The 26398-nt window shown below is 58.1% G+C and overlaps 1 protein-coding gene across 7 annotated transcripts in view; it reads right to left on the bottom strand.

Annotated features, from left to right (window-relative positions):
* Positions 1-7999: 7999 nt before the first annotated feature.
* LINGO1 (leucine rich repeat and Ig domain containing 1) overlaps positions 8000-26398 on the bottom strand; it is a 191234-nt gene continuing 172835 nt past the window's right edge. For 6 of the 7 annotated variants that reach the window (XM_059371781.1, XM_059371780.1, XM_059371777.1 and 3 more), the window contains one exon: positions 8000-10934. In XM_059371781.1, the coding sequence (XP_059227764.1) occupies positions 9078-10922 (1845 nt within the window). In that variant the 5' untranslated portion in view covers positions 10923-10934 and the 3' untranslated portion in view covers positions 8000-9077. Of the gene's footprint in view, positions 10935-25049; positions 25379-26398 lie in introns of those variants that run through there. The other variant, XM_059371776.1, reaches the window with a different exon arrangement.

Consider the following 26398-nt stretch of genomic DNA (forward strand, 5'->3'; position numbering starts at 1 on the left):
AAAGGCTCAAGGTGTGCTTTTGCTAGTCCCAGTGATGACAAGCTCTAGCTCAGGGACTGACTTCAAATGGGGGCCAGGGACAGTGGTGGCTAGGAAAGGACTATTTGGAGCAGTGACCTATACCATGAGCAGAAGGTTGCCAGAAGAAAAGAAATGAGTGTGTGAGAGGATATGGTGCAGGAAGAGTTGAGTTGGGGACATCCCAAGCAGAAGGGAGAACATGTGGGGAGGTCCCAAGGGGAAAGCTTGGGCATTTGAGGAAAAGGAAGAGGGGTGGTGCAAGCTCTTCAGATTCCTCTGGAGAGAGGCCATGGAACTGGGTCATAGAGGCCCCCCACCTGGAACCTTCAAAACCAGGTCCTCCCATAGATCTCTTAGGGTGGGCCACAGGAGGCATCTTTGGCCAGGATGCTCACTGTCTGTGGCCCATGCAGGGTAGGGTGGGGGAGCTAACATCATTGGGATTTGCTTTGGGCACGATATCTCCAAGGTACCTCTTCCACTCCTGCCCTCAGCCTAGCTTGGCAATCTAACCCCGAAAAAAACCCGAGGGCCTCAGGGCACAAGGGTGGGGAGGTGGGGGCATCCCCGTGGCCACGCCCTCCCCACCTTCGCAACCCTGAGCCGGACAGCTCCACTGGTTGCCTAGGAGACAGCACCCAGCAAGCTCTCATTGGCCAGCAGCAGCTCCAAGGGTGGAGCAAGGCTGGGGCAGCTGTCTGTGAGCGCACACGTGTGTGCATGCTCAGGCTCGCGTGTGTATCGTCAGGTGCCCTAAGCACAGGGCAGGACGTGGACCTCTGTGAGGGGTCGCCCGGGGGCATGTGTGCAGTGCTTCCATGCGCTGCTCGAAAGGGGCTGCTCTGCGGGTCTGCGCTTTAGTGTGAATGTACGGGAGAGAGCATGGTGGACCAGTGTGAGCGTGTATTATCTGTACCAATGTGTAGACGTAGGGTGTTTGCTTGCATGGGTGCGTGCACGGGTCTGTGTGGACACATAAATTGCTGTGTGGTTGTGTGGGGGGACGGGTGAGGTTGCGGAAATCCGTTTGCACCTGTGCCTGCTGCAGTAGGTGTGTGTGTGCTTGAGTATGTGTGAGCACAGAGGGGTGCATACTCATGTGTGCATTCTCTGCCTCTGCTTTCTCTGTCCACACCTCAAATCTTTCCTCCTTAGACTCTGAGATGTGTCCCTCTAATGCTCAGGCACCCACCATAGCTCCCCATGGTCGAGATGGTGCTATACAGAACGCCGGCCTCGGCTTCCGCAGCCCTGCCACACCCCCTGCTCATCTGCCCTCCTTTTCACAGGAGCACTGAGAACTCAGAAGAGGGGTTCTATCCCTGTTACAGGAGAGGCTTCAAGGGCAGAGAGGAACCGACCAAAGCATTTTCCCTCATCCTAAACCGGGAAACTGGAGCTGAAGGCCTGTGGACCCTTGAAAAGCCTTTGGTCTCCCCTGTCTGTACTCTCCACATGAAAGGTGACTGTCCCTTAGCCTCCCTTTGCCTGTGGGATACAGTACTCCACCACTATGGAGTGTTTACCAGCTATTACTCCCTTATCTACCTCCCCACCCCAGTGTCCCCTGCCTACACCTGTGTTTGTTAGCCTCCTTTTGTGGGGAAGGGCTGGATGCTGGCTAGAGGGCCCAGCGAGGACCTGGGAAACCATCATGGGCCTCTTCAGCTCTTTTCCTCATCACAGAACAATCTTCCCTTCTATCCCACACTTCCAGCAGCCCCTTCTGCCTCTGGCCAACTGCAAGGGCCTTGCAGAAATGTCTCTTTCCCTTCCAGCTATCCCAGAGGACAAAGGGAACAGCTGGCTTCCTGGCTCCTGGCCAGTCAGGTGCCCACCAGTGGTTAGGCAGTCCTGTTTGGGCACATGCAGCTGCAGGGCCTTCCACCAGTCTTACTGCCTTGTTGGTGGCCCCACAGAGCAGAAGGTTTTGTCTGAGCTCTTGGAGTCCATCTGGTCCAACTCCAGCTAGAGAGGGAGGGAAAGTAAGGTGGCGGGGGCAGGGACCAAAAGGGCAGAAGATAGGCAGAGACCCTGAGGAGGTCAACAGAAGACTCCAGAAAGGTGATCTCCAGGGTATGCTTGCGGAGATGGGGCTGCTCAGATGGCCAGGCCTGTGGGGACTTTGTCCTGGCCCCACTCTGAGAAGCACCGAAGGGAGGTTGGAGGGAATGGGTAAGATGATGGCCTAAGTGGGCCAGGGCCCAGGTGGGGGCATGGGATGGTGGATCCCTTCAGCCTCTGTTCCAGGTGATTGCACGGCTGGTACCAAGCATGGCGAGGGCGATTTATGGGCTCAGACGCAGGGCCAGGCAGTAAATGTTCTACTAGAGCGGCTATAATTCCTGCTTTGCTTCAGCAGCTGTGTGGGGGCAGGGATGTGGAATGGGGGACATCATTGAGGTCTGGGGTGAACCCTGAAAGCAGAGGGTGTGGGGAGTCCCCCTTGGCACAACTTCTCTCAGGCCCTTAGGAAGGGTCAGCCTCAAAGCACTTAGGGACTGGAGCAAGGTCACACAGGGAAGTGTGTCACCTCACAGCCCTGGGGTCTGGAGAGAGCCCCAGAGAGATAAACACCCTATGTCAGCTCTAGGTGCTGCCACCCAGGTCTGTGGCCTTGGAGGGTCTGTAAGAGGCTCTGGAGCTGGCAGGAGACAAAGGAGATGAGGCTGTACTATGCTTACATCTCTCCTCTTTACGACACCACATTTCTTCATAAGTTGGTCAATGCCTGTGGGAAAGCAAATCGACTCCCTTCTTCTGGGGCGGGGTACCCCCTGAGCCAGCCTCACCTTGTGTTTCCCATAAGGATGCTTTCTGGAGGCCACAGCAATTGCCTCCCTGTTGCCACACCCCTGGTTTCGTTGAGTCAGAGCTGCTGCTACAACTGACTCCTTCTTTTTGTGGCCTTGGACCTGTCACTTCCCCTCTCTGAAACTAAGTTCCTTATCTGCAAAATGGGAGCACAATGAACATTGTGTGTGTGTGTGTGTGTGTGTGTGTGTGTGTGTGTGTGTGTGTATGCGCGCGCTTCCCGAGTTGCTACTGCTCAGCTGTGCAACCTTGGGCAGTGGCTCAGCTTCTCTGAGACTCATCACCAAACCAGGGAGATAGTCATGCTACTCACGGCATTTGGGCTGAGCTCTGCATCCTGGGAACCAGACATGGTGGTTGTCCCACCCATCCTCCTCCTGCCTGGCTTTTTCTTTCCTCTCCGTCAGCTTCCTCCTCCTCTTGCTCCAGAACAACCTGCCGCCCCCTCCCCAGGATGAGCCTTCTCAGTGTGCCACAGCCCAGACCAAGAGTGAAGGGATGAGGGATACAGCTGGAGGGGCCGTGGAAGAGCCAGACCCCAGTCCCTGTGACCAGATGGGGTCATATCCAAGGCGGGCCTCGGCATGAGGGCTGGGGCAGGATGGAGGTGGGAGATGAGACACGAGGGCACACTTCGTCTCCACGGCTCCCAAAGGACCCACCACCCTGGACTTCCCAGACACAAGCCATCTGCTGGCATGATGGATAGGGTCTAGGCTGGGGACACAGGATGAGCCATCATAGGTTTACGGGGAGGTTGTAAATCCCGCAGTCAACTCCCTCAGGCAGTCAGAGCTGGTGCCCCCCAGGGAAGACTCTGAACACCCAGGGTTGTGCTGCATGGCTGCTGTTCTCAGACCCCCACCCAGCAGTACCCAGTAGTACCCAGTGTCCCGGTAGGTGCTGGGCCAGATTGCAGGTCTTCAGAACAGGCTGCAGGGCCTCTGGGTCCCACAGAGGCTAGGTGGCCTGGGGGCTGGAAGGGGGAACTGACTGGTAGAAACCTTGATTGTGGCACCTGCCCCTGCACTCACCTGCCACCACCGACCCACCCCGGCCCACAACAGAAGGTGGTCACGGGCGGGGATGTGGCTGTGGCCATGTCTGCCCATGAGAAGCCTGGGTCTTGGGTGGTTCCATGTGAGGGGCCCAGTCCAGTGCTTTTTCTGCTGTGAAGTCCTGGTGCCCTGAGTTGGAATCCCAGCTTCATCCCCTCCCTGGTGGGGACCCCCAGGCAGTCACTTCTCCCTGAGTCTGCCTTCTCACCAGAAGGGGAGCAGATTAGAACCTCCTTATGGTGGGATTAAATGAGACAATGTAAGTGAGGGGGGCCTGGGTGGCTCAGTCGGTTAGTGCTAGCATCCGACTTGATCTCAACTCAGTTCTTGATCTCAGGGTCATCAGTTCAAGCCCCATGTTGGGCTCAATGCTGGGCGTGGAGCCAACTTAAAAGAAGAAAAAGACAACGTAGGGGAAACATCTGACCTGTAAATAGTAATGATTATTACTATTGCCATATTACTCCCAGGGTGGGGGGAGCTGCCTCCTGTTCTGCTCAAAAGGACACTGGCCCAGGGGCAGCAAGCCTGGTTCAAATCCTGACTCTTTCCTCACCAGCTGGAGATCCATCTGTGGGGCAGTCATCATCACTCGCTAAATCCTTACTCCTGGGTAGACTGTAGAGGCTTGCGCACCAATGAGCGGATCCTAAGAGGACAAAGGCACCTCTGCGGTCCCCATGGAGGTCCCCAGTGGGGGCTGCACTAACCCTCGAGTCCTGCATGCCCATGGTCTGTGACTTTGCGGCTCTTCCCACCAAGAGCTGGCGGCTGTCCTCCCTCCCCTTGAAGCTCCATGGGCCTGTGAATGGCCTTGACTCCTGGCCTGGGCTTCGAGAGACCTGGCAGTCCCCGTTTGGCCACCTTGGAGTGCTAAGCCACCAGCTAGCCCACTGGAGAGACTGCACGGAAATGGAGGAGCAGGCTGGCCTCCGACCCTCCAGCCTCCCCAGCTGAGACAGACCTGGCCAGAAGCCCCCTAGGATCTTCTGGCCCCGGTCAGGTCTCCCTAATCAACACCATGCACAACAGTGATGAGTCGCCTTTACCAGGCTCTGCCCAGGTTGCACATTGGAGCAAAGAAATGGTTGTTGTTATTTTGGACCACTGAGTTTTGGGGTGGTTGTCATGTAGCAATAAATGACTGATAGGGTCCCTAAGGCCTTTCAGCATCATCTTCACCTGAATTTGGCTTATTGGCTCTTTGGCCTCAGCTAATTGGATAAGGGGATGAGCATCTGAGTTAGGGCAACCAATCCATTGGCTGGCAGGCGGCCAATCAGACTTTTCTCCTCTGGAGATTGTGAATGAAGAGATCAGAGATCCTAGCAAGCCAGATTCCACAGGAGACTGGAGTTGAGTTTTGGAATGGGAACTGCGGTGACTTTTAACCCTGTGTCATCAGAGGAACATCAAATTGGGGAGAGAAGCAGGGAAGGTGATACAGACCGCGGAACTAGGTTCTGTGAGGTCCTCAGTAAATCACTTGATTCCAGACGGTCTGAGCTGCAACCCTTCCTTATCCCTCATAAACCCTGACTACAGGCCCTGAAAGACTCAAGCCTCCCAGGACTCCTAACAGCAGCCAATGTCTACATGGCTTCTCTGACCCCTTCTCCATGGCTCGCTGTCACCTCCATCCCTGCAAACACACGCAGGTGGTGGCCTTGTCCTCCAGGGCCTCAGGGCACGGCCAGTCTTTCTGTCCTGGGCAAACAGCAGTGAGGGCCTGGGTCTGCTCCCATCCTCCCACACAGCCCCGAGGCCTTTGGCAGCAAATCAGAGGACATCACCAGGCTTGGCTTCTACCCCAGTCTCAACTGAAGCTCCAGCTCCCTGTTTCCCACTGTCCCCCATACAGTCCCTTTCCTTCCCCATTCCTGAGTTCACCTGCCACTTCCCTGCCTGTCTGTAAGGATGCCATGTAACAGTGCCGGTGATCCCTGCACAGCAAGCAGCTGTCACACCTGAGATAGAATTGGACCTGACCCCAAAGCCCTTGCCCATCCATCACTCTGCTGTGTGACTCGGAGTGGGTCACTTCCCCTCTCCAGGCCCCAGATTCTCACTGGTGAGGGGCACACCAGGGGTGGGGATGGGGGTGGCCGAGATCCGGGTGCTTGCTACAGTCTGACTTTGCAACATTCCCCCTCCATCTCACAGGGCTCTTGAGTTCACGACTATCTTCAATACATAGAGGTCCCATGCCTAGGAGGGGGCAGTTCTAATACCCAGGCTTCCTTTGCTTGGGTCAACCCAACCTCCTGCCCTGGGGCATTCACAATCCCCCAAAAGAACTGTCTCCCCTATCTGAAAACAACCTCACAATTTTCTTGTGTCCTTGAAGTTCCTCAGAGGTCTGTTTCCCTCAAGGTAGCCAAGAAGAAATTGGCCCCTTGAACCTCTTGATCTTACCAGAAACTTGTGAAGTCCTAGGCATCTCAGAGGGGTAAGTAACAATCAATCCCACAGGCTGGTTCCTGAGGGAGAACAGTGCCCACCAAAGTATCTAGGGCTGGAGCCATGGACAACCTGTGAACCTGTCTCTCTGGAGGTAAGCAGGCCTATCAGCTTCCTGAAGCTTCACATGATACCACTGGCCTCTTGTTATGTACAAGCCATGCCCTTGCCCAAGGACTCCCCTCCCTGCTTCTGTGCTCCCCAAAGTGGTGTCCTGTTAGGTGGGGGTCGCCAGGCCTGGCTCTGAGCAGCCCTCAGCCAGGCTTAGAAGTCTGTGGCTTGGGAGTCTAGACCTCCCAGGCCCTGGTTCTGAAACTTCGAAGCTGTGCGGCTTTGGATACGCTACCACCTTCTCTGGTCCTCAGTCTCTGCATCTGTACCAAAGTTTCCCTTGATAGTAACCACCACCACCTCTGGCAGAGGGCGTACTGGGCGTCGGGCACCACACCAGACAGATCCACCCGTGCTCCTTCATGTAACGTCCTAACGACCAAAAGGAGTAAGATCATCTCTTTACGTGACAGATAAGCAGACCGAGGCTCAGAGGGGTTAAGTAACAATCCTGAACACTCGGTAAGTGCTAGAACAGGACCTTCAACCCAGATCTGAGCCCAAAGCTCAGAGCCTATAATCACATCTAGGCTGCTCCCCAGGGACCATCAACCTTTACCATACCAGCGTCCCCGAATCCAGTGGGGAAAGGCTCCTGTTTGTTCCGGGGGATAAAACCACAGTTCCGAGGGCTTGAGGTCTCCCCAGGGCCAAGGACAGCTGTGGGGTGGTTGCTGAGGGTGCAGGGGGGCAGGGCAACGTGACCCAGCTGCAAAGCTGCATCAGCGGGGAAGCAGGAGCAGAGCAGGCTCTCTGGACCCCTGCAGATGAGCAAGGGAGGGAGGGAGTGCCCCTCCGTGCCCATCTGGGCTCGCCATGCCCCCACCAGAGGCTTGCTTCAGAAGGTGCTACCCGGTCCGTGCCTGCTCAGGTTGGGCATGTGAGCCCTGGAAGGAGTCCCATTCGGAGACGCTACATTCTGGAAATCTCTGTCAAGGGCTGACTTCCCGAGGGCTTCCCCTCCACATTCAGCTACGTCTGTGTCTGTCCATTCCTTCAACACCGGACCCTTTGACCTGAGGACTTCCAGGCAGCAGGCCTCACACCACCTCGGAGCTGAATCCAACAGGTCCCTGAGGAGAAAGAGGAACCGTGGAGGGGAGAAGCCAGGCCTGCCTGACCCCAGCGCCCTCATCTGTCCGACGGAGATGCTGGCCTTCCAAGCCAGGCCCCTCGGAGTCAGGGAGAGTTACAAGGCTACTGGACTGGCCCTTGGCACCTCTGTCATCTGGGGCAGCCCTTCCCAGGGCAGAGTGTGGAGTGGCTGGGTTTGGTGTGAGTGGGCAGGGTAGCTTCTGACCCTCCAGGTCAGTCTCAGTACAGGGGGCCCCATTCCCCAACCCACGACTCTCCAGAGTCCAGGCTAGGCTCAGCAGACAGTGCCGGCCTGGGCCGCAGTTCTAGCAGGAGCCTCTCTAAGTCCCTGGAGCGAGCGGCCCTTCCCGGCCTGCCCAGGGTCTGCCCCCAACCCTGACCCCATGGAGAGCCCTTCAGGAGCCCCTCCCCCACGGTGAGATAATAATGACCATAATGAGAACAGTCACCCACACATGTGCACAGCGCTTTACAGGTTACAAAGTGTTTCACATACATCATCTCATCAATTCCTCACAACAGCCCTGTGAGGTAGGCAGGGCGGGGAGTCACGTTTTCCATTTGTACAATGTGGAGACTGAGGCCCAGAGAGGGTCAGCAACCTGTCTGAAGCCACACAGTAGGTCAGCGGCAGAGCTGGGACCAGAGGTTAGGCCTCAGTCCTGCCTCCAGCCCCTGGCTCTCTCCACCGACTATGCTGTCCTCCAGGAGGACCCCAGCCCCTGTCCAGAGTCTCAGCCACACACGAGCCAGGCCCCCGACCCCTGGCAGTAGCACTTCCTGGCATCTTGGCCAACAGCCTCCACCCCCATCAGGCAGCCCTATCTCTCCTCCACCTGCTACCTGCAAATGGCCAGCCCAGAGCCAGCCCGCACCTGCCTCCCCTGCCTACTCCTGTCAGCTGCCCGGGCAGGTGGGGCCGGAGCCTCCTTTCCTGTTTTCCTGAGTGATCCCTCCCCATAGGGGAAGAGAAGAGAAAGGAGGAAGAGGAGGAGAAAGGGGGGGAGGAGGAGGAAGAGAAAAACAAGAAACTAAGTTGGAAGAGGGCCCTGGAGCAATCAGGACGTCAAAAGTTTGCATTCCGACTAGCTATAGGAAATAGTTTTTTTTCTCTTTTTATTATTTCAAGTTTTCATAAAAATCCATAATTATTGAAACCCAAGTTACAGAGGAAGTTCGTAACTTTTTTTTTTAATTGAATTATTGACTGTGCCACGTGTCGGTCTGTTGGCTTCCGACTCCAGTCTGTCAACGTGTGCCCCTGTGCAGGTGGGGTCCCCAGGCCTGGCCTGCGGAGGTCCTGGTAGGCAGAGGGCAAGTGGTGAGTGCCGGCGGAGGGGGCGGAGGAGGGGAGCCGCAGGGAACAGCGGGGGGTGTGTGTGTGTGTGTGTGTGTGTGTGTGTGTGTGGAGGGCCTGGGCGGGGAGGGGAGGCGGGAAGGCCCAAGGAGCGAGCACAGCAGCCAGGCCCCTTCCCCTGCCCGGCCTGCCCCGGGGGTCCCTGCCCCCCTGCCCCATCCTCAGATCATCTTCATGTTGAACTTGCGGGGTGCATCAGCAGAGCTGATACCCGCGTCCGACTTGCGGGGCACGTACTCGATCTCGATGTTGTGCTTCGTGTTGCCCTTGCCCCGGCTCCAGAGGAACAGCAGCACCAGGCAGAAGAGGACGACGCCCAGGAAGGAGATGAAGCCCATGGTGGTGGCGATGATGAGGGTCTTGATGTCGAAGGGGAAAGGCACGGTGGCTCGGGTGCTGTTGGCCTCTCCCTCGCCCGGCTGGTTGGAGATGAAAGCGAAGGTCTTGTTGGGCTGATGGGGCCAGTCGGGCGAGTAGCTGCGCACGTGCAGGTGGGCGGGCATGGAGTCGTTGCCCCCAGCGTTGGCTGCGATGCACAGGTATGTGCCGTTGTCCTGCACCTGGGCGTAGCGCACCTCCAGCGTGCCGTCGGGAAAGACGGTGAGCCGCCCGTTGCTCTTGGCCGAGACCAGGTGCTTGCGGGGCGACAGCCAGAGGATGGCAGGTGGCGGGTCGCCATCCGCCCTGCACACAAACTGCACCGTGTGGCCCTCGTCCACGAACACCTGCTGGGCTTTGCGGTCCCGGATGCGGGCGCGGCGGCAGGTGAAGTAGTTGGGCAGAAGCACGTCAGGGAAGTCCTTGAACTCCTTGCCCTGGACGAACTCGGGCGTGGCACACGTGGGCTGCTGCCGGTTGAAGTTGAGCCGCCAGCGGCGCCGGAAGACCCACAGCAGCCGACAGTCACAGGCCAGCGGGTTGGAGTCCAGGATGAGCGTCTCCAGGTTACCCACCGAGTGGAAGGCCGACTCCTCCAGAGTCGTCAGCTGGTTGCCCGAGACGTTGAGCACACGCAGATAGTTGAGGCCGCGGAAGGCATAGGGCTCCACGACGGCCAGCTGCCCACCCACCAGCTGGAGCTCCTGCAGCCGCAGCAGCTCATGCAACATGGAGCCCTCGATGGCGCTGATGGGGTTGTAGGAGAGGTTGAGGAAGCGGAGATAGACCAGGTGGCGCACAGCCAGGTAGGGCACGGAGGTCAGGTTGCAGTGCGTGATGGACAGGGAAGTCAGGTTGAGGCCATAGAGGCAGTTGGGGGTCATGGTGTCCAGGTAGGGCCAGTGCGAGATCTCTAAGACCTTGAGCCGGTACAGCCTCTTGAAGGAGTAGTCCCGGATGGCATTGATGCTGAGATGCCGGAGCCGGAGGACAATGAGACTGTGCAGGTGTGACAGCGCCTCTGTGGGGATGGAGGTCAGGTTACACTTCTCCAGCGTCAGCCGCTCCAGGCTGTTGAGGCCGCTGAAGGCGCGGTGAGAGATGTAGACGAGGTCGTTGTCGCCCACCTCCAGCGACTTGAGGTTGTACAGGTCCTGGAACATGTAGTCCAGCAGGATGACGATCTTGTTCTCGCTGATGTCCAGCTTGGTCAGGTTGCTGAGGCCCGTGAACACGCCCAGCGGGATGAGCTTCAGCCGGTTGCTGCGCAGCCCCAGCGTCCGAAGGCTGAAGAGGTTGTTGAAGGCGCCGGGCTCCACGGCGCTCACGATGTTCTCGTTGAGCTCCAGCTCTTCCAGGTGCGGGAAGCTGGCGAACTCGTCCTGGTTGAGCGTCTTGATGCGGTTCTTGCCCAGATCCAGCAGGCGGGTCTCGGTGGGGATGCCCTCGGGGACTGCCACGAAGCGTTTGCGGTGGCAGAGCACCGCGCGGTCCTGTGCCGAACACTCGCAGCGTGGCGGGCAGCCGGTGGCTGAGCCTGACAGCACTGAGCCCAGGACCAGCAGGAGGATGGGCTGCCAGCAGGCCAGGAGGGGGCTGGGCATGCTCCTCGCGCCCCCCGCCAGCATCCTCTCGCTCACCTGCAGCCAGGAGCAAGCACAGGACAGAGGGCATGGTTAGAGGATAGTGTTTGGGCCAGCCCCGAGCTGGGCCCTCCTGCCCTGTTTGGGGGGGAGGGGTCCCTGCCACAGGGCTGGGGGGGCATTGGCTGGGACCCCACGGTGAGGTCCAGATGCCTGGGCCAGAGAGCCTCCCACCACCCCATGCTGCGTCCTCCGTGCAACTTACCCTGCCCAGAGCCCTCCCGGAGGAACTCCCCAGGATTACTGGGATTGGGGTGGGAGTGCACGGAAGGGGCATGGTCGTCTCAGAGGAGCCTGGTATGGGCAATCCAGGCGGTGTCCACCTCCTTTATATTTTATGTCTCGCAGGCAGGCACCCCGTACCCAGCCGCACACCCTGAGCCTCAGCTTCCCCTGGTGCTCATCAGGGATAAAGCCAGACCTGCTGAGTTGCCCTCAGGGCTCACACAGGGAATCAAAGGGGCTCAAAGGCTGAAGCCTCTGGGAACAGCCTGCGGAGGAGCGGAGGAGCGTGTCTGGTCCCCGGCCTGCCAGGCCAGGGCTCCAGAAGCTGCTGGGGGCCACCCTCAGCCTGAACTTCCCCAAGCCCCGACACCTCGGAACCCTCCTTGCCCGCACTGCAGCTAAGCCCCCAGCCCAAGAGCCCCGGGATATCAGCAAACCCAGTTTGTCATGAATCTGCTCCCCAGTGGGCTTTCCACTGAGTGGGCACTCATTCACTGGGCCCTGAGCCCTGGGCTCAGGAGTCTGGGTGGGTCACGGCAGACCTGGAGGAAGCGGAGAGTCAGAGAGACTCCACGGCAAGGCATCAGGGCAGAATTCCAGCCCAGTGAATGAGTGCTCCTGGTCTTGGCCCCTGCAGTTGTTTCTTCCCCTGCCTGTTGAAACCCCATCTTCACAGTCTGATTTAATGACCACTGCTCCAAGAAAATTTGTCTGACCATTCCATGGGAGATGCGGGGAGATGAAGGACCACCAGACCTTGTCTCTCAGGATCTCGCTCCTCCTAGAGCCAGGGTTCTGGGCAGCTGCTGGTCTGAGGTGGGGGCCGCCAGGGCCCACCACGGGCCGCCGCAGGCTGGCAGCTGGAGACCCAGTCCCCACTGAGGCACTGACGATGCAAGGCTTGTTACAGCTGGGCCCTGAGAAACATGCAGGGTTTGGGTTCCCGTGACAAGGATAATGGCACCAGGAGAGGGGCCTGGCTTGAGCACAGGCTACAGGAGGAGTAGGCAAGAGGTGTGCAGGAGCTAGCCCCTCCATGACTCTCTGCCAGCCGCCCTGAGAGGTGACTTGTTCCCATTTACGCCCAGACTACTGCCCCATCTCCTCTGTCCCTCCTCCATTCCACTGCCTGGGAAACTGCCCCAGCAGGGCAAGGAGGGGGCTAGGAGGGCGAGTGTGGACTTCTCCAAACTCCTGAGGGTGGGCCAGATGGTTTTAAGGGGCTGAACCAGAGCCCAACGATGGCTGCCTGTTCACATACTCCACTCGCATGGTGCCCGGGGGCGTTCTGTGCAGGAAGGGGAAGCCTAGGTGGGGAGGGTTCCCACATCTCTCCCTTAGCTCTCCCAGTCCCCCTTCTACACTGGTACAGAGCACCTGCTCTCAAGGTCACAGGTCTTATCACTCAGCACCCCTTCAGGCAACGGGGGCTCAAAGAGCTTGTGGCTCCAGCCTGCAGAGGGGGGTGGATGTGGGACCAAAGTTCTGCTCTGTGAGACAAGCCACACACCTTCCAGGGCTCCAGCAGTCTCTCCCAGGCCTGACAGGTGCTCCCTGGTTGGTGACAGACTAAGTGACTGATTAACCAGAGGGGGACCTGGGTGTCACTGACACGTTATGGAATCTTAGAGGTTTTGTTATCCCCAGCGGCTTTGTCCACAGCCCCTGCCTCTCTCTCATCCTCTCTCTAGACTCTGGTTCGTCCTCCCCCACCCCACCCCCACCAGGCCATTTTCCGCAGTCACACACGCTCCAGTGACCCACCAGAAAAGCAAACATCCTGACAGGCGATCAATAAGTAATTGGGCCGGCAGCTGGGGCCGGCGCGGGTGTGAGGCTGGGGTGTGAGGCTGGGGACCTGGAGAGCTAAACAGGACTTGGGGCGCCCAGCTCAGAGCTGGGCTGGTGGGCAAGGTGGGGGTTGCTGGAGAGGGGGCCGGGGACGGAGAGCGGGGGTGGCCAGGGTACAGCTCACCTGAGATGTTGGGAAACCCTCACACACACACCAGAATGAGGCTTTCAAAGCCACCACCACCTTGCCTCACCAGACCCCCATCTGTATCTCCTACCAGCCTGCCTATTACATGTACCCACCCAGGTGTCCCTACCCGCCTTATCCTTCTGGAGACCTTTTCCAGCCTCCTGGCCCAGTGGCCTTTGTGACCTCCTTTCCCAAAGGCCACCTCCTCCATGAAGCCATCCGTAACCTACACAGTCAGAACTCATCTTTCTTCTGGAACAGCGAAGCATCTTACACTTACTAGTAGAGATATTTTGCGACTCCTGTACAGCACATGCCTGTAAAAATCACTTGAGCCAACTGACAGAAAATATTAGGTCATAAGTCGATAAAAAGATAAGGCAGGCCAGTAAGGGAAGACTACCACCCAGTCCGGCGTAATGACAAAAGGGGTGAGCTTCCTGACAACCTGAATGAAGAGGGAAATATGTTCCAAAGCCTCAGCACTTGCCACTGCACCTGTGTGTTCGATGCTGGGTCAGTCATGGCAGCTCCTGCCTCACAGAACAGCCCCCCGTGATGTTCTTGGACAGACAGAGCATACACAGGAGTTTTCTGCAGGGGTTGAGGGATCTCTGAGTGAGCAGTGAGAGACCTGGGGAATTCAAACCTGTTGATGGAAAAGCTGACTGGCATGGCCTCGCCTGGCTGCCCTCCGCCCCCCACCTCACCCTGACCCCCTGCAGAACAAAAGGCAATGCACCCCAGGACCAACACAGCTTGAGGAGGGCATGGCCTGCAGACTGCCTCACCCCTCATCTTTTACATGTGGCTTTCCTGAAAGGAGGGGAAACTGAGGCCTGGAGAGTTTAAGAGGCCTGCCCAAGCCGGCACAGCAGGAGCACCACACACAGGCTGAGTCTCCCAGTCTAACCATCCCTCACCATGGGGTCCCTGTCATCTAGGGGCGGTGCCAGGGTTGTGTCTGCGGGGGACACCAGAGCTGCTGAGCGGGCAATGAGCTGTTCCTGCCTTCCCGGCACCGTGAATCCTGCTGGTTATTCCTGCAACTGCAAAGGATAAGTGTTTTATGCACTTTAATCAGCGTTTTGTTTCGAATCCCTGCCCCCTGAAGGGCTTTCCACAAGGGCAAGAGTTTAAAAATTGGACCAATAAATACAAAGGGAATAAACATCAAAGGCAGGCAGGTGGGCAGGCAGAGGGAGATCCATGCCGGGGACACAGTGTTCAGACCCCATGGCAGCCTGGGTCCTCCCAGTGCCCGAATGGCGCAGGAGGCTGTGCGGTCAGACCTGCGTGCAGAGGGCCGCCTCCACCACCACACTCTCACTCCTGTGCCAGGCCCTAGCTGCTTGGTTCCGTTGCTCCCCACACCGGCCACACTGCTGTGTGACCTCAGGCAAGGCCTGCCCTCTCTGGTCTTCTTCCTCCAATGTGCAATGAGGGGTGGATTCCAGGCCCCCTGAGAGAGCCCACAGCAGAAGTTGACTTCCTCCAGCTAGAAACTCAACATTCTCAAACCTGGTTAGGGGTGAAGAGGAGCGGGGTCTAGGGCTCCAAACTGTAGCTCCACTGGGGCTGGAAGGATCTATGAGAAAGACCTCACCATGGGCTGTGCCCTGTGGGGCTCAGGATGAGACAGGTGGCCGATGGGGACAGAAGGGACAGGGTATCCCCTGTGAGTGGACTTAGGGCGGGAGGCCAGGGGTCACTCCGTCTCAAAAGAGGTATTTATTTTTTAACCATTTACACATGAGAACCCAGGCTTCCAAAAGGGAATTCATTTGCCTTCAGCCTAGGCACAAAATTAGAGGGGCAGCAGAGCTCCATTCCTCCTGGTCAGCTTGCATGCTTCGAGAGCTCCCAGCTGTGAATCCTTGTGGACACATGGTTGGCCAGCGGGGAGCATCAGGGCAGTGGGTGAGGGCCCAGAGCCCAAGGCAGGTACCTGTCCTCGGATAAGCAGGCACCCTGCCTCCCCAAACCCCACAAAAGCCTTTCCTCAACTGCATGTGTTAGACACACTAAATTTTTCCTCTAGTGCCTGCCGCCATGGTCTCTGCTAGTGTCTCACCTAGTTCGGGTGCAGCACGAAGGGTTAGTTATTTTAGGTTTACAGTATCGATATTTCATGGTGTTCCCACTCAGCATTCCGCAGGGAGCACAGGGCTCCCCAGCACACACAGGCATGGTGTCCTGGGCAGGGAGGCACCCGCTGCCATGGCTGGGGGCCCAGGGACTCTGGGGGGTAGCCCAGCTGTGGGACCTGAATGCCTGCAGTAGGCTGTTGCCCCATGTGGAAATGAGGCGTGCACCATCACGCCCTGTCTTGTCGGGCTCCGTGTCTGCAGCAGGGGAGAGTGAGGAGGGATGGCTGGCTTGAGGAGGGGGCCGAGGGGGTCTTCCTGCAGCCCTATCCAGCTCTGCCCACCCCCACCCCCGAAATAAGCTGGAGAGAGGAGGGTTGACAGAAATAGAGAAGAAAAGATACACAGCGGCGGGGGGTGGGGGCGGGCACACAGGAAAGAAAAAAAGGGAGGAGGAGAGAGGCAGAGAAAACGGAGGAGAGAGATGGGTACCCGGGGCAGCAGGCCGGTAGGGGCGGCCCAGGTTGGGAGGCAGGGGGCAGAGAGGGAGTGAGCTTGGCCCGCAGACTCAAGTACCCACCATAGGGCCTGTTACCACATCCTGGCCTGAACCCATCCCATCCAGGAGGGCTGATTGCTCAGGAAGGGGAAGGCACTCCTGCAAGGTGACCAGGGAACAGGCAGAGTCCTCGTGACTTGCCCTGTCCCCAAGTCTCCACCTGCCTACCTGAGGTCCCTTCTTGGCCTTCAGTTCCAGGACATGGCGCCCCCCTACCCCCCGCCCCCCCGGATCCCTTTCCTGAAATAAAGTGTGTCAGTGGCAGGGAGCGGGGTGGATGTGGGGATGGAGTGAGGTCTGCCTAGGAAGCCCTCTACAGTCACCCCAGGTCGGGGCCTTTCTCCCACAGTGCCAGCTGGCTGCCCACCACAGGCCCAGAGACCTCCCACTCAGCTTGCAGAATCCAGCTCGAGAAGGGATCACCCCTCTGAATGCCCCCTCTGGATCTCTGAGGGGGATCTGCTGTGTTTGCCTTGCTCCCTTGTCCCCGTCGGGGGTTTCACAGTTCCTGGGGCCTCCCCTTTGTGTCTCCCAAATTAGGAGCCCCCAGAGGAGGGCTGGGGCTGATGGAACCATGCCCATCTTCAAAGGGGCAGGAGAGCCAGTCAAACCAAGGCTGGGCAGCTCCTGAGAACAGCCCCTCCTAGGCTAGGCTCTTCAGAGAGCTTCCTGGAGGAGGAGGAGGCGTCCCCTGAGCTCAGGCTCCACAGGCCAAGAAGAGAAGGGGGGGGCATTGTTGAGGGACGGAATGGTGCAAACTAAGGTGTGTGCGGGGGGGGGGGGCGGGGTGGGAGCATCCAGGGACTTCTAATTGCTTCTCTTCAAATCCTGACCAGTTGGGGCTCCTTCTAAAGCTACTCCATTCTGGCTTTCCAGGGCTAATCCCTGCTGAGGTGTGAATGGCTGATAATGGTTGCAGGCGTGAACTGCTAATGGGGCAAACTCAGTCCCAGGCCAGCCTAATTGGGCCGGGGTTGCCTCCTGGCACAGGGAATGTGGGAGGGCAGAGAATCCTGAAAGGAAGGGTCGGGTGCTCTGGCTGGGCTCCCGCCAGAGAAATCCAGCCTGTATGGCCAGCGGGCGACAGCAGAGCAGCCTCGGCAGCCTCCGTCTGTCTCCTCCCCGGCTGCTCGGCCTGCCTTGGCCTGTCCTCTCCCTTGTCCTCTTCCTTCAGCTGCACACCCACCCCTCCCCCCACCGCCCCACGGACGGGGACAAAAAAAATCAACCTGGAAGAAAATTGAGGTCATGTCCTTTGTCGTGTATAATTCTTTATTTTCCTCTTGCTCTTGGTTCTGGCAGAGTTCTTGGGGCCCTCAGGGTGTGTGTGTGTGTGTGTGTGTGTGTGTGTGTGTGTACATGCGTGTGTGCTGCGCGCACAGGGGAGGGTGGCCCTTGTGGGTGTATGGGTCTGCTGTCCCTCCTCTCACCATTCCACTGGCCCAGAGCCTCCATCGTGCTTGGAAACTCAAGCTTCTTTCCATAGTGCTCAGCTGGGCTCTTGGCCGCACCAGGTTCGAGGTTGCTGGCTGGGTCCAGTGTGACTACCTGCCCGCTCACTGGGCAGCTGCCCCTATGGGGTCCTGGGCAAGCACCCACCCCTTGCCTCTGAGGGTGGGATGCCCCTACCCTCCCCACAGCCCACTCCACGGGAGCACAGCTGCTCTCAGGAGCTGCCGGCCTTCCGGCCAGCCCACAGCTCCAAGCCATTTTCAGGATAAATTATGAATTTTAATTGTCAAAGCATCTTAGTGTTTAAAGGCTTCTATATATAGGCTCTGGCCTCCAGGAGTGGCCAGCTTGGTAAGGCTGGGGTAGGGCAAGGCCCAGAGGAAGCCACATCTCAGGGAGCAAAGGGCACTGGGCCCACAGGTCCCACGCCAAGGCTCCAGTCGGGGCTCACTGCACACCTGCCCTGCTATGTGACCTTGGGTGAACCCTGGACCACTCTGGGCCCTGATGGCCCCTCCACAGTCTTGTTCTGAGGGAAGAGCCCAGCTGGGAAGCTAGAAGCTGTCCTGGGAAGGGTGGAAGGGAGCCACCGGTTCTAGGAAAGTTCCTAATTGTCTGTGCTGAGCCCACCTGAGGAGAAAGCATCCCTCCTTGGCTTGGAGCTGTCCCAGAATTGAGGAGGGCTAGGCAAGCACCCATACGGTGACCTGAGGAGGCTCAAGGAAAACCCATGTCCCTACCCACTACCTCTCCTTTCCCACCTTTCCCGGGCTCCTAAACACCATCCCAGGCTCACAGGGGCAAGAAGAAACCGCTGAAGGTCTCTGGCTTCATCTGCCACCCAGGCCATCTTGGGAGGTGCCTGGCAGATCCCCTCTTCCCTTCCTGGATGGCCCAGTCCTCAGGGTTCCTCTGTCTTGGGAACAGCTTAGGTAGGCCCATCTCAGGCTTTGGAGGCGGGGACACCAGCCAACCCCCACCCTGGTAGGCCATCAGCCTTGAGCCTGAAAGAAGAGGAGCTCATGGCCTCAGAGGCCCAGGGCAGGGAGCAGGCAGCGGTGAAACCAGCAGGGGCGCTGGAAGGCCCGAGACTTGATCAACAGGATGAAGACAAGAGCCTTTCATGTGCCAGGCATGATTCTGAGCAGTTTACATACAAAACTTTATCTCTCCCACCACAGCGTGTGGAGGTAGGTTGTGTCATTATTTCCATTTTGCAGATAGAAAATAGAGAAGCAAAAAACGAAAAAGGTTCTGTAAGTTGCTCAATCAAGGTCACAAAGAGGTTCTGTAACTTGCTCAAGGTCACATGGCGAGTAGGCTATGAACTCAAACATGAGCTTCTTTCCTCTTCACAACAATCTTATTAGGTTGGTACTATGATCCCCGTTTTACAGATGAAAAAACGGAGGCACAGAGAGGTAGGGCAGCCTGCCATGAATCACACAGTGATGGATCGCAGGATGGGACGGGACTTGGTGGCTTAACCTGAGGCTGTCTGACCGCTCCTGCAGACTATGCTGCCTTTCTCTGATTCAGTTTCAAGGGCCTGCTGAGCTGTAGGACTGTGTGGGCAAGTGGCTTCCTGTCTCAAGGCTCAAAACTCCTCAGGGAAGGGGAGGCCAGTGCCCTCTAGGGGCTGGGGGCAGAGAGTTCAAAGAGAAGGAAGGAAAGAGATATTGGGATCGAACACACAGAGTGCTTTGGGAATGACCCCAGCAACCCTCACCATGTACCTACTTTGTGGATGAGGACACTGAGGCTCAAGACACTAGTTTACCTCCCCACAGTCCCCGAGATCGTCTCACTCCAGAGGCCAGGTAACCCTAGAGACACCCCCCACACACACACAAGTGAGGGAAGTGAGGCCTGAGAGCATCAGGGACTTGTCCTAGGTCCAATGGCATCTCAGGGCCACGGCCTCAGAAGAACCCAGCCTCCACCCCTCTTCTCTCCCCAGCGTAGCGCCAGGACCCCGTGGTGGGGGTAGATCAGGGTCAAGAGAAGCTTTGCATTACTAATGCCTCAAAAAGGTGAAAAGATTGAAAAACAACCCCCAGTACATCCCAAACCAAGGTCCAGTGAGTTTTTTTTAGAGCATGGGCAAGCTATAAATAAAAATGCCTTTCTACCACCACTGACTATTCAAAGTGCTCTCTGCTCCAGTGAATCTTGGCCAACCCCTCACCAAAACCCATTTTCCCAACCTGTACACCGAGATCAAACCAAGAGGTAGCAAGCCTCTCTGCTCAGATGGGGCTGGGGAGTGCTCTGTTCTGCTCAGGAACCGAGGACCCCTTCGCCCGGCTGGATGCTCATGAGAAGCCCAGGCTTGGGCATAGGCAAACCTCTAAGAGGTGTCCCAAGGCATAGAGGGCAAAGAGCCTGGTGCAGCCCAAGAGGGTGGCATCAAAATGCACGGGAGGCCCAATTCAGCTCAGTGTGAGGACTCAAATGGAAGACCAGACAGCCCAGGATGGAAGACCTGGCTACGTAGCAGTGGGTGAGTAGTGTGCCCCAAGACAAAAGCAACCCGAGACACCAACGGGAAAGCCCTCTGCTCCCATAGGCACCTCAGCAGCCCCTCTCAGCTCTGAGACACCCCCATCTCACACCCACGTAAAGGGACTTGAGATGGCCACTCCCCCACCCCCCCAAGCTCCGTCTACAGCCCTCCTGGGGCTGGGTCAGGCAAAGGAAGCCTGCAGGCCCACGGGCCCCGCCCCCTCCCAGAGCCACAGGCAGGTTCTCTGTAGAGCGGAGCAGAGAGAGATTAATTCCCTGAAAGGGGGAAAAAATAGAAAAACACACACACACACCACACACCCTAATAACATGTAATAAGAGGTTGGAGACAAAGAACAATGCCCTGGTAATGTCACCCTGGCGGCAATCAATTTGGGTGTCACATGAAATAGGCATAATTATTCCGCCAGCCCTGTTGCTCTTCTCTAACCAGCTCCAGGGGCCCAGGTCCGGGAGGGGAGAGCGGCCCCAGAATCAATCCTTGGGGCACCAGGCTGGCGGAGGGAGCGGCTCCAAATCACCTCACCAGCACTGAGCTTCTCGGCCTCTGTGAGGACACAGGGGGCTTGAGGGCCCCCTGAGGGGAACTTGCTGCCACTCAGGAGCCACCTTGCTCAGCCATCCCCCTCACTCTCTCCGTGGGCAAGAGTAATCAGGGAGGACTCCCCAAGGAGATGGGAATGAAGGAAGAACAAAGATACCTTTTTTCATCCAGATTTGGTTTCCAGCTCACCAAACTCTTATGAAGTACTCCCCAGTGCCTAACGCCAGGCCAGACCCCAGGGTGTGGAGAAAGGGTTTTCAGGGGGGACAATCACTCTCCCTCTGCCAAGCCAGGACTGCCCCTGCCCATCCTCGGGGTGAACACAGAACCCCCTGGGGTCCTGTGCAGGACTTAAGCTCTCTTTGCTCCTCCTTCACCCCCCCCCCCGTTCCCTGGGGAGTCCTTCTGAGTGCCCTTACCCATCCCTGAGCCCAGAGCTTATAGAGACAGCAGCCCCACTAACTGGGGAACTCTGAGGGACAAAGGGGAAAATCGCTCCCTAAGCACCTGTTACACATTGGCTACAGACCATCTTGGCCCCCATTTTCTGAAAATGCACAGCAAGACCATAACGTAACACAGTTTTACTCTCAACCAATTGGTAAAAACCAAGATGGCTGACCACACCGAGCGCTGGCGAGGGTGGGGAGCACTGGGGACACTTTTTTCCAACTGCAGGGCATAAGTGGTCCAACTAATCTGGAAGACACGTCACCACATTTTCGAGGACAGCTGAATATGCCCATGCCTTAGGGCCCAGCAATTCCGCTCCCAACCGTGTGCTCCAGAGACACTCTGCGTGCTCAGGAGACTGGACAAGGCGGCTCCTGGCAGCATTGTTTGTGAGAACCAAAAGGGGAACGACCCACAGAGAAGAACGATCAATCCATGGGGGTAGATTCAAATGGGGGCACATTACACACCAGTGCAAACAAATGAACTACATCTACCATTATTTGCAACAATATAGACGAAGTTTAGGAATATGAAGTTGGGGGGGGGGGGGGGGGAAGCAAATTCCAGACGGCTGCATCCGGTTTCATGCTCTTTTTCAAAGTTTGAAAGTAACCCAAACTGAACAATTCCTATATACTAAAATACATGGTTTTAAAAAGGCAAGGGAGGGGCGCCTGGGTGGCTCAGTGGGTTAAAGCCTCTGCCTTCGGCTCAGGTCATGATCCCAGGGTCCTGGGATTGAGCCCCACATCAGGCTCTCTGCTCAGCAGGGAGCCTGCTTCCTCCCTTCTTCTCTGCCTGCCTCTCTGCCTACTTGTGCTCTCTGTCAAATAAATAAATAAATAAAAATCTTTTTAATAAAATAAAATAAAGAGGCAAGGGAATGCTAACTAGGTAATTAGGAGAGTGGCTGCCTCAGAGAAAGAGACCAAGGAATCAAGTGAGGAAGCCCATGGAAGATGGACACCATTGTTAGAGCCCTAGTGTTCGGCTTAGGAAGTAGTGTTGTTGTATTTGTAACAATTTATTATCCCTAATGCTAAATACATTAATCAGTTACCAGGTCATGCCCAGATGAGCGAGCCCTGAGCCCCAGGGGTCAGGCAGAAGGCATTCTAGATCAAGCTTATCAGCTGGGGACTTGGGACAAGTCATTCCACCTCTCTGGCTCTCTCCCTTTTCTCAGCTATAAACATCAAATCTCTGTACCAGCTACAGGGAAAAGACTGAGAACACATCACCGATATAAATTATGAATAGCTAGCATTTCTTGAGAGCTTACTGTGTACTAAGCACTGTTCTAAATGCTTTGCATATATAAGCATACTTAATCCTCCTGCTGGCCCTAGAGGTAAATACCCTTGCTAGCCTTACTTTAGGGATAAGAAGACTGAGGCCTGGCAAGATTAAGAAATTCAGCAGAGGTGGAGCTGAGGTCTGAACCCAGGCATCTGGCTCCAGGGTCCACACTCAACAAGTTCACTATAAAGTGACATCAAATGAATCAAGTACACATGAGGAGGAGACTGTCATCATCAGCACGGCTCTCCTGGACCCACAGCACCCAAGGACATACATTCATTCATTCATTCACTCATTCATTCAACGCATAAACAAAGGTCAGTATCAAGAATGCCTCAGATGCATTTGGAAATGAACTTGCCTTACCATACTCTTTCTACAAAGAACCCTCCCAATTCTGGAATCCCCGGTTTTCTATGTGTCTGCAAAGTCTGCTACCACCTCAGGACCTACTCGTGTCTCTCTCTTTCTGGAGGACCTCTGGCGACCTCAACCTCCCCCAAATAAGTCCCACCCTTCTCTGAGTTCGGGTGGGCTACTAAGTGTACTGCCTGGGCGCCCTTGACATCACCTAGCTCTGTCTAACCATACAGGTGGAGGACTTCATGTCCCTTCCAAGCAGTCCTTGCCACCAGCCAATAGCTGCTCCCTGGTACCTCCCAGTGTCTTCCCTATCCTGAGGGCTAAGCAGGGGGGCTCAGTGGGTGGGTATATGACTGCCCAGGGTTGAACATTCAAGGCAATCCATGGGAGCCCCAAGAGGGCATAGTCCAGGGCAAAACAGACAGGAGACCCTGCATCTGGAAGGCTCCATCTGTCCTCCGAGTGCCACACGGTGGACAGCAGGACCAAGAGACCCTGGCTAGCAGGCTAAGGCTCTGACTTTGAAATCACCATTGTCTGCTGCCTCCCCTCCCTCGCCTTTTACAAGCCCCAGGGGACCAGCTGATACAGTGCCTCATTCCTCCATGGGACCCTGTTTAAATCACTATGGTGCCTCCCTTCTCCAAAGGAATGCACTCTCGGCCCCATTGTGATCCTCCAGCTGTTTGCTCCAATAGGCACCAGTAGACAGGACCAGATGAGCCATCCCTGCTACCTGTCTGGCTTTAGGCTGAACAAAGACCCACACACACGAGAGGATTTGGGGTCTTTTTCATTTGTTTTTTTTGGTTGTGTGTGTGTGTGTGTCTGAAATTCTGAGTTTTAGAGAACAGTAACTAGTAAAGGGCAATGTGGGTGCTCAGAGGCAAGGGAGGGAGCGCTGACCACTAGAATCAAAGAGGACTACCGCAAGGGGCAGAGTAGTCTCTCTGCTTCCCTCCAGGCACACAGGGCCCTCTGCCCACAAGCCAAGATGCTTGGGTTTTGAACACACACCTATCCCCCAAAATCTGGCCCCTTGGAATGAGGACCTTCTCTAACTCCAGGCCCTGGGGGACATTGCAGCCTTGACCAAGCCCTATCTAAGGCCCATCTCAAAATTAAACTGGCAGGGGGACGGGACAGAGGCAGCAAGCACCGTCACAGGGGGCCTGTCCTCCCCTTTGCTAAGCACCCCTCCCATAGGGGCATCCGGGTGCTGCCAGGAGTCCCTACCTGGGTTCCAGGGAGTTCTTGGCCTCACCCCTCTGCCACGTTATCCTCTCCCTCCTGCCTCAGGCCGTGGGGAAAAAGCAGGCAAGCTGTCCCAGCAGACCAGGTCCCACACAAGGACAAAGGGTCTGGGAACTGGTGACCCTCTCTTCCCTCACCCATGCTCCTTGCTGGATGTGGGGAAGCCCCAGGCAGCAAAGCGGCAAAGCCTGGGGGCCCCAGGCTCACAGCTCCCCGGGCATGGGAGGCACCAGTGTAAGAGCTGTTGGCAGGGCTGAGCCCAGAGCCCTGAGCCAGGCTGGACATCGCACCCTCAGGCTGCCCAAGCCAAGCAGAGGAGGACTGAAGGTGGGCTGGGCTGGCCAGGAAGGGGCTCATCCAGATGGTACTGATCCCCATCTTAGGGCATTCCTGCACTCCCAGGGCACCTCCCACATGCCCCTTCTCCCCCACCCTGAGACCAGGACCTGGGAGAACAAAGGGGATGCCTCCAGCTTAACTAGAGCATAACCAGGGCTGCATGGGGCTGGGCTGGGACCCAGGGTAGGAACAGGGAGGGAAGAGCCCACCGGGCTTGGCCCCACCCCTCCCCAAACTGGAAGCCACCTGGAGGGAAACGTCTGGGCGGGGGGGTGCTCAGCCACCTCACAGAGGGTGGGGAGGGAGAACAGGACGCTTCTTCTTCACCTCCCTTTTCTCAGCTGGTTCCCACCTCCCACCGGCTGCCTAAGAATGAAAAGTGGGGCAGGAGGAGGTGAGAAACCCAAGCTGAAGACAGACAAAGGGAAGCCCCTAAAAGGTTCCTGAGTCCTCCATAACCCCAACTCCCTCCTCTGCACTCTCCCCACTTCCCATTTTCCTTTTCCTCCCTCTTGCTGGGCCCGAACAGGAAAGGGGTTGCTCCCTTTTAGGGGAGGGAGCTGCTGCCCAGGCTGGAGGCTGTGGAGAAAACTGGTCCCAAACCGGCATCCGCCAGCTAGCTGGTGCCTGCTGCTGGCCAGGGCTGCCTGGGGGGATCCGGGATCTGTGGAGAGGTGCAGCCACCCGCTGAGCCAGAGGCTTACCCTCCAGGATGAATAGTGCTCAGAACAGGAAGGGGCACGGGGAGGGGGGGCCAGCAAGACTGGGACCCTAGCAGGTGCTCCTCCACAGCTACCCGTCCCAGCTAGCCAACCTGGAATTTGGTGGGGTGGGAGGAACGGGGAAGAAAGAATCTTCATTTCTGTGGCTTGAGGAGGGTCAGATCTGCGCCCCCAAAGGGAAATCTGGGTGGCGCCGGGGTGCCCTGCAGCCCCAGGAGGGCGCAGCCGGGCCAACGGCGGCCCTCACGGGAGCTCGCCGCGGGGCTGCCCGCTCGGGGCTGGGCCTCGGCCGCCGGGCTCACCTGCATCTCGGGCGCACCGTCCGTCCGCTCAGCTCGGTCACCAATCGCATGTCTTCCCCGCCGGGCTTCAGCCCCTGCCCAGCCCCCTCCTCCGTCGCCTCCTCCCTGTTCGACACCTCCGCCCGGCAGTCCGCGCGCCCTCGCGGGGCTGTCTGTCCGTCTGTCTGCCCCACGCGGGTGGGAGCCGAACCCGGGCCGGGGCAAGGGTGCGAGAGTGGGAAGGCGGGAGGCCGCGGCCCCGGCGGGCGGAGGGGCGGGCGCGCTTAGGACGCGCGACGCGGGCTCGGCGAGCCTGGTTCTGCGCCCCGGGCCGCCCTGGAGCCGCCGCCGCCGCCGCCGCCGCCTCTGCCGCTGGGGCCGGGGTCGAGGCCGGGCGCGCTCCGCAGCGGGGCCGGGGCCAGGGCTGAGGCCGGCAGGCAGCGGCCCCGCATGCTGCTCGGAGCCCCGCGGCGGGAGAGGGGCCGGAGCGGCGCGGGTGGGGACTCCGCGCGCTCCCGGGGCCGGGGCCGGGACCCGCCGCCGCCGCTGCCGCCTGCGCTGTCGCGGGTCGCCCGCTCCGGCTCCCGCACCGGCTCCCGCCCGGGCTCCGCGCTCTGCCGCGGCGCGGGGAGGGAGCGCGAGGAGCGAGGAGCGAGGAGTGAGCCGGGGAGGGAGGAGGGACCGAGGGAGGGAGGGAGCGAGAGAGGGAGCGAGGAGCGGCGGGTGCCGGGCGGGGGAGGAGAAGGCGCGGCCGCAAAACCAAGGAGGGGGGAGGTGAGGCGGGGGGCTCGTTTTCTTCCAGCGGAGGGGGCGGAGAGCGAAGAGCGCCCCAACCACTGCCCTGCACCGATGGGGCAGTGAAACTGGCAGTGGGGGACGCAGGCGAGGGGCGCGCCAAGCTCATGCCGGAGCCGGCGCGGGGGAGCGCCAGCCCCGCACCGGCCGCGCCCCTCCGAGTCCCGGGCTCCGGGCGAATCCCGGGCCAGCTCGACCCAGGGGAGTCCGGGCTACGGTCCTCCCTGAGTGGGCACGCACCCTCTTGTGTGGCCACATGCGTGTGCACATGAATGTGTTCACACGTGTTAACGAGGGTCACTGCACACAGCCGTGTGGACGGACACACGCACGTGAACGGGCAAGGCTCCCCACCCAGCCAGGGTTGTTTGGAGGACGGCGTGGGAAGGGTAAGACCCGGAGCCTCTGTCCTGCCCCTCTTCTCCAAATGTACGCAAATCTCGGTAGGGCCCACGCCCTGGCGGTCTTGGGGACAGGCAGGTAAAGAGGGAAGCTGGGGTTGGGTGGAGGGATGTCGAGAGGAAGCCCCGCCAGCTCCACGGCTTTACCCTAAGCGGGGTCTTGCCCCGCCCTTT

Source organism: Mustela nigripes, chromosome 13, assembly GCF_022355385.1.
Source record: "Mustela nigripes isolate SB6536 chromosome 13, MUSNIG.SB6536, whole genome shotgun sequence".
In the NCBI taxonomy this organism is placed as follows: Eukaryota; Metazoa; Chordata; class Mammalia; order Carnivora; family Mustelidae; genus Mustela; species Mustela nigripes.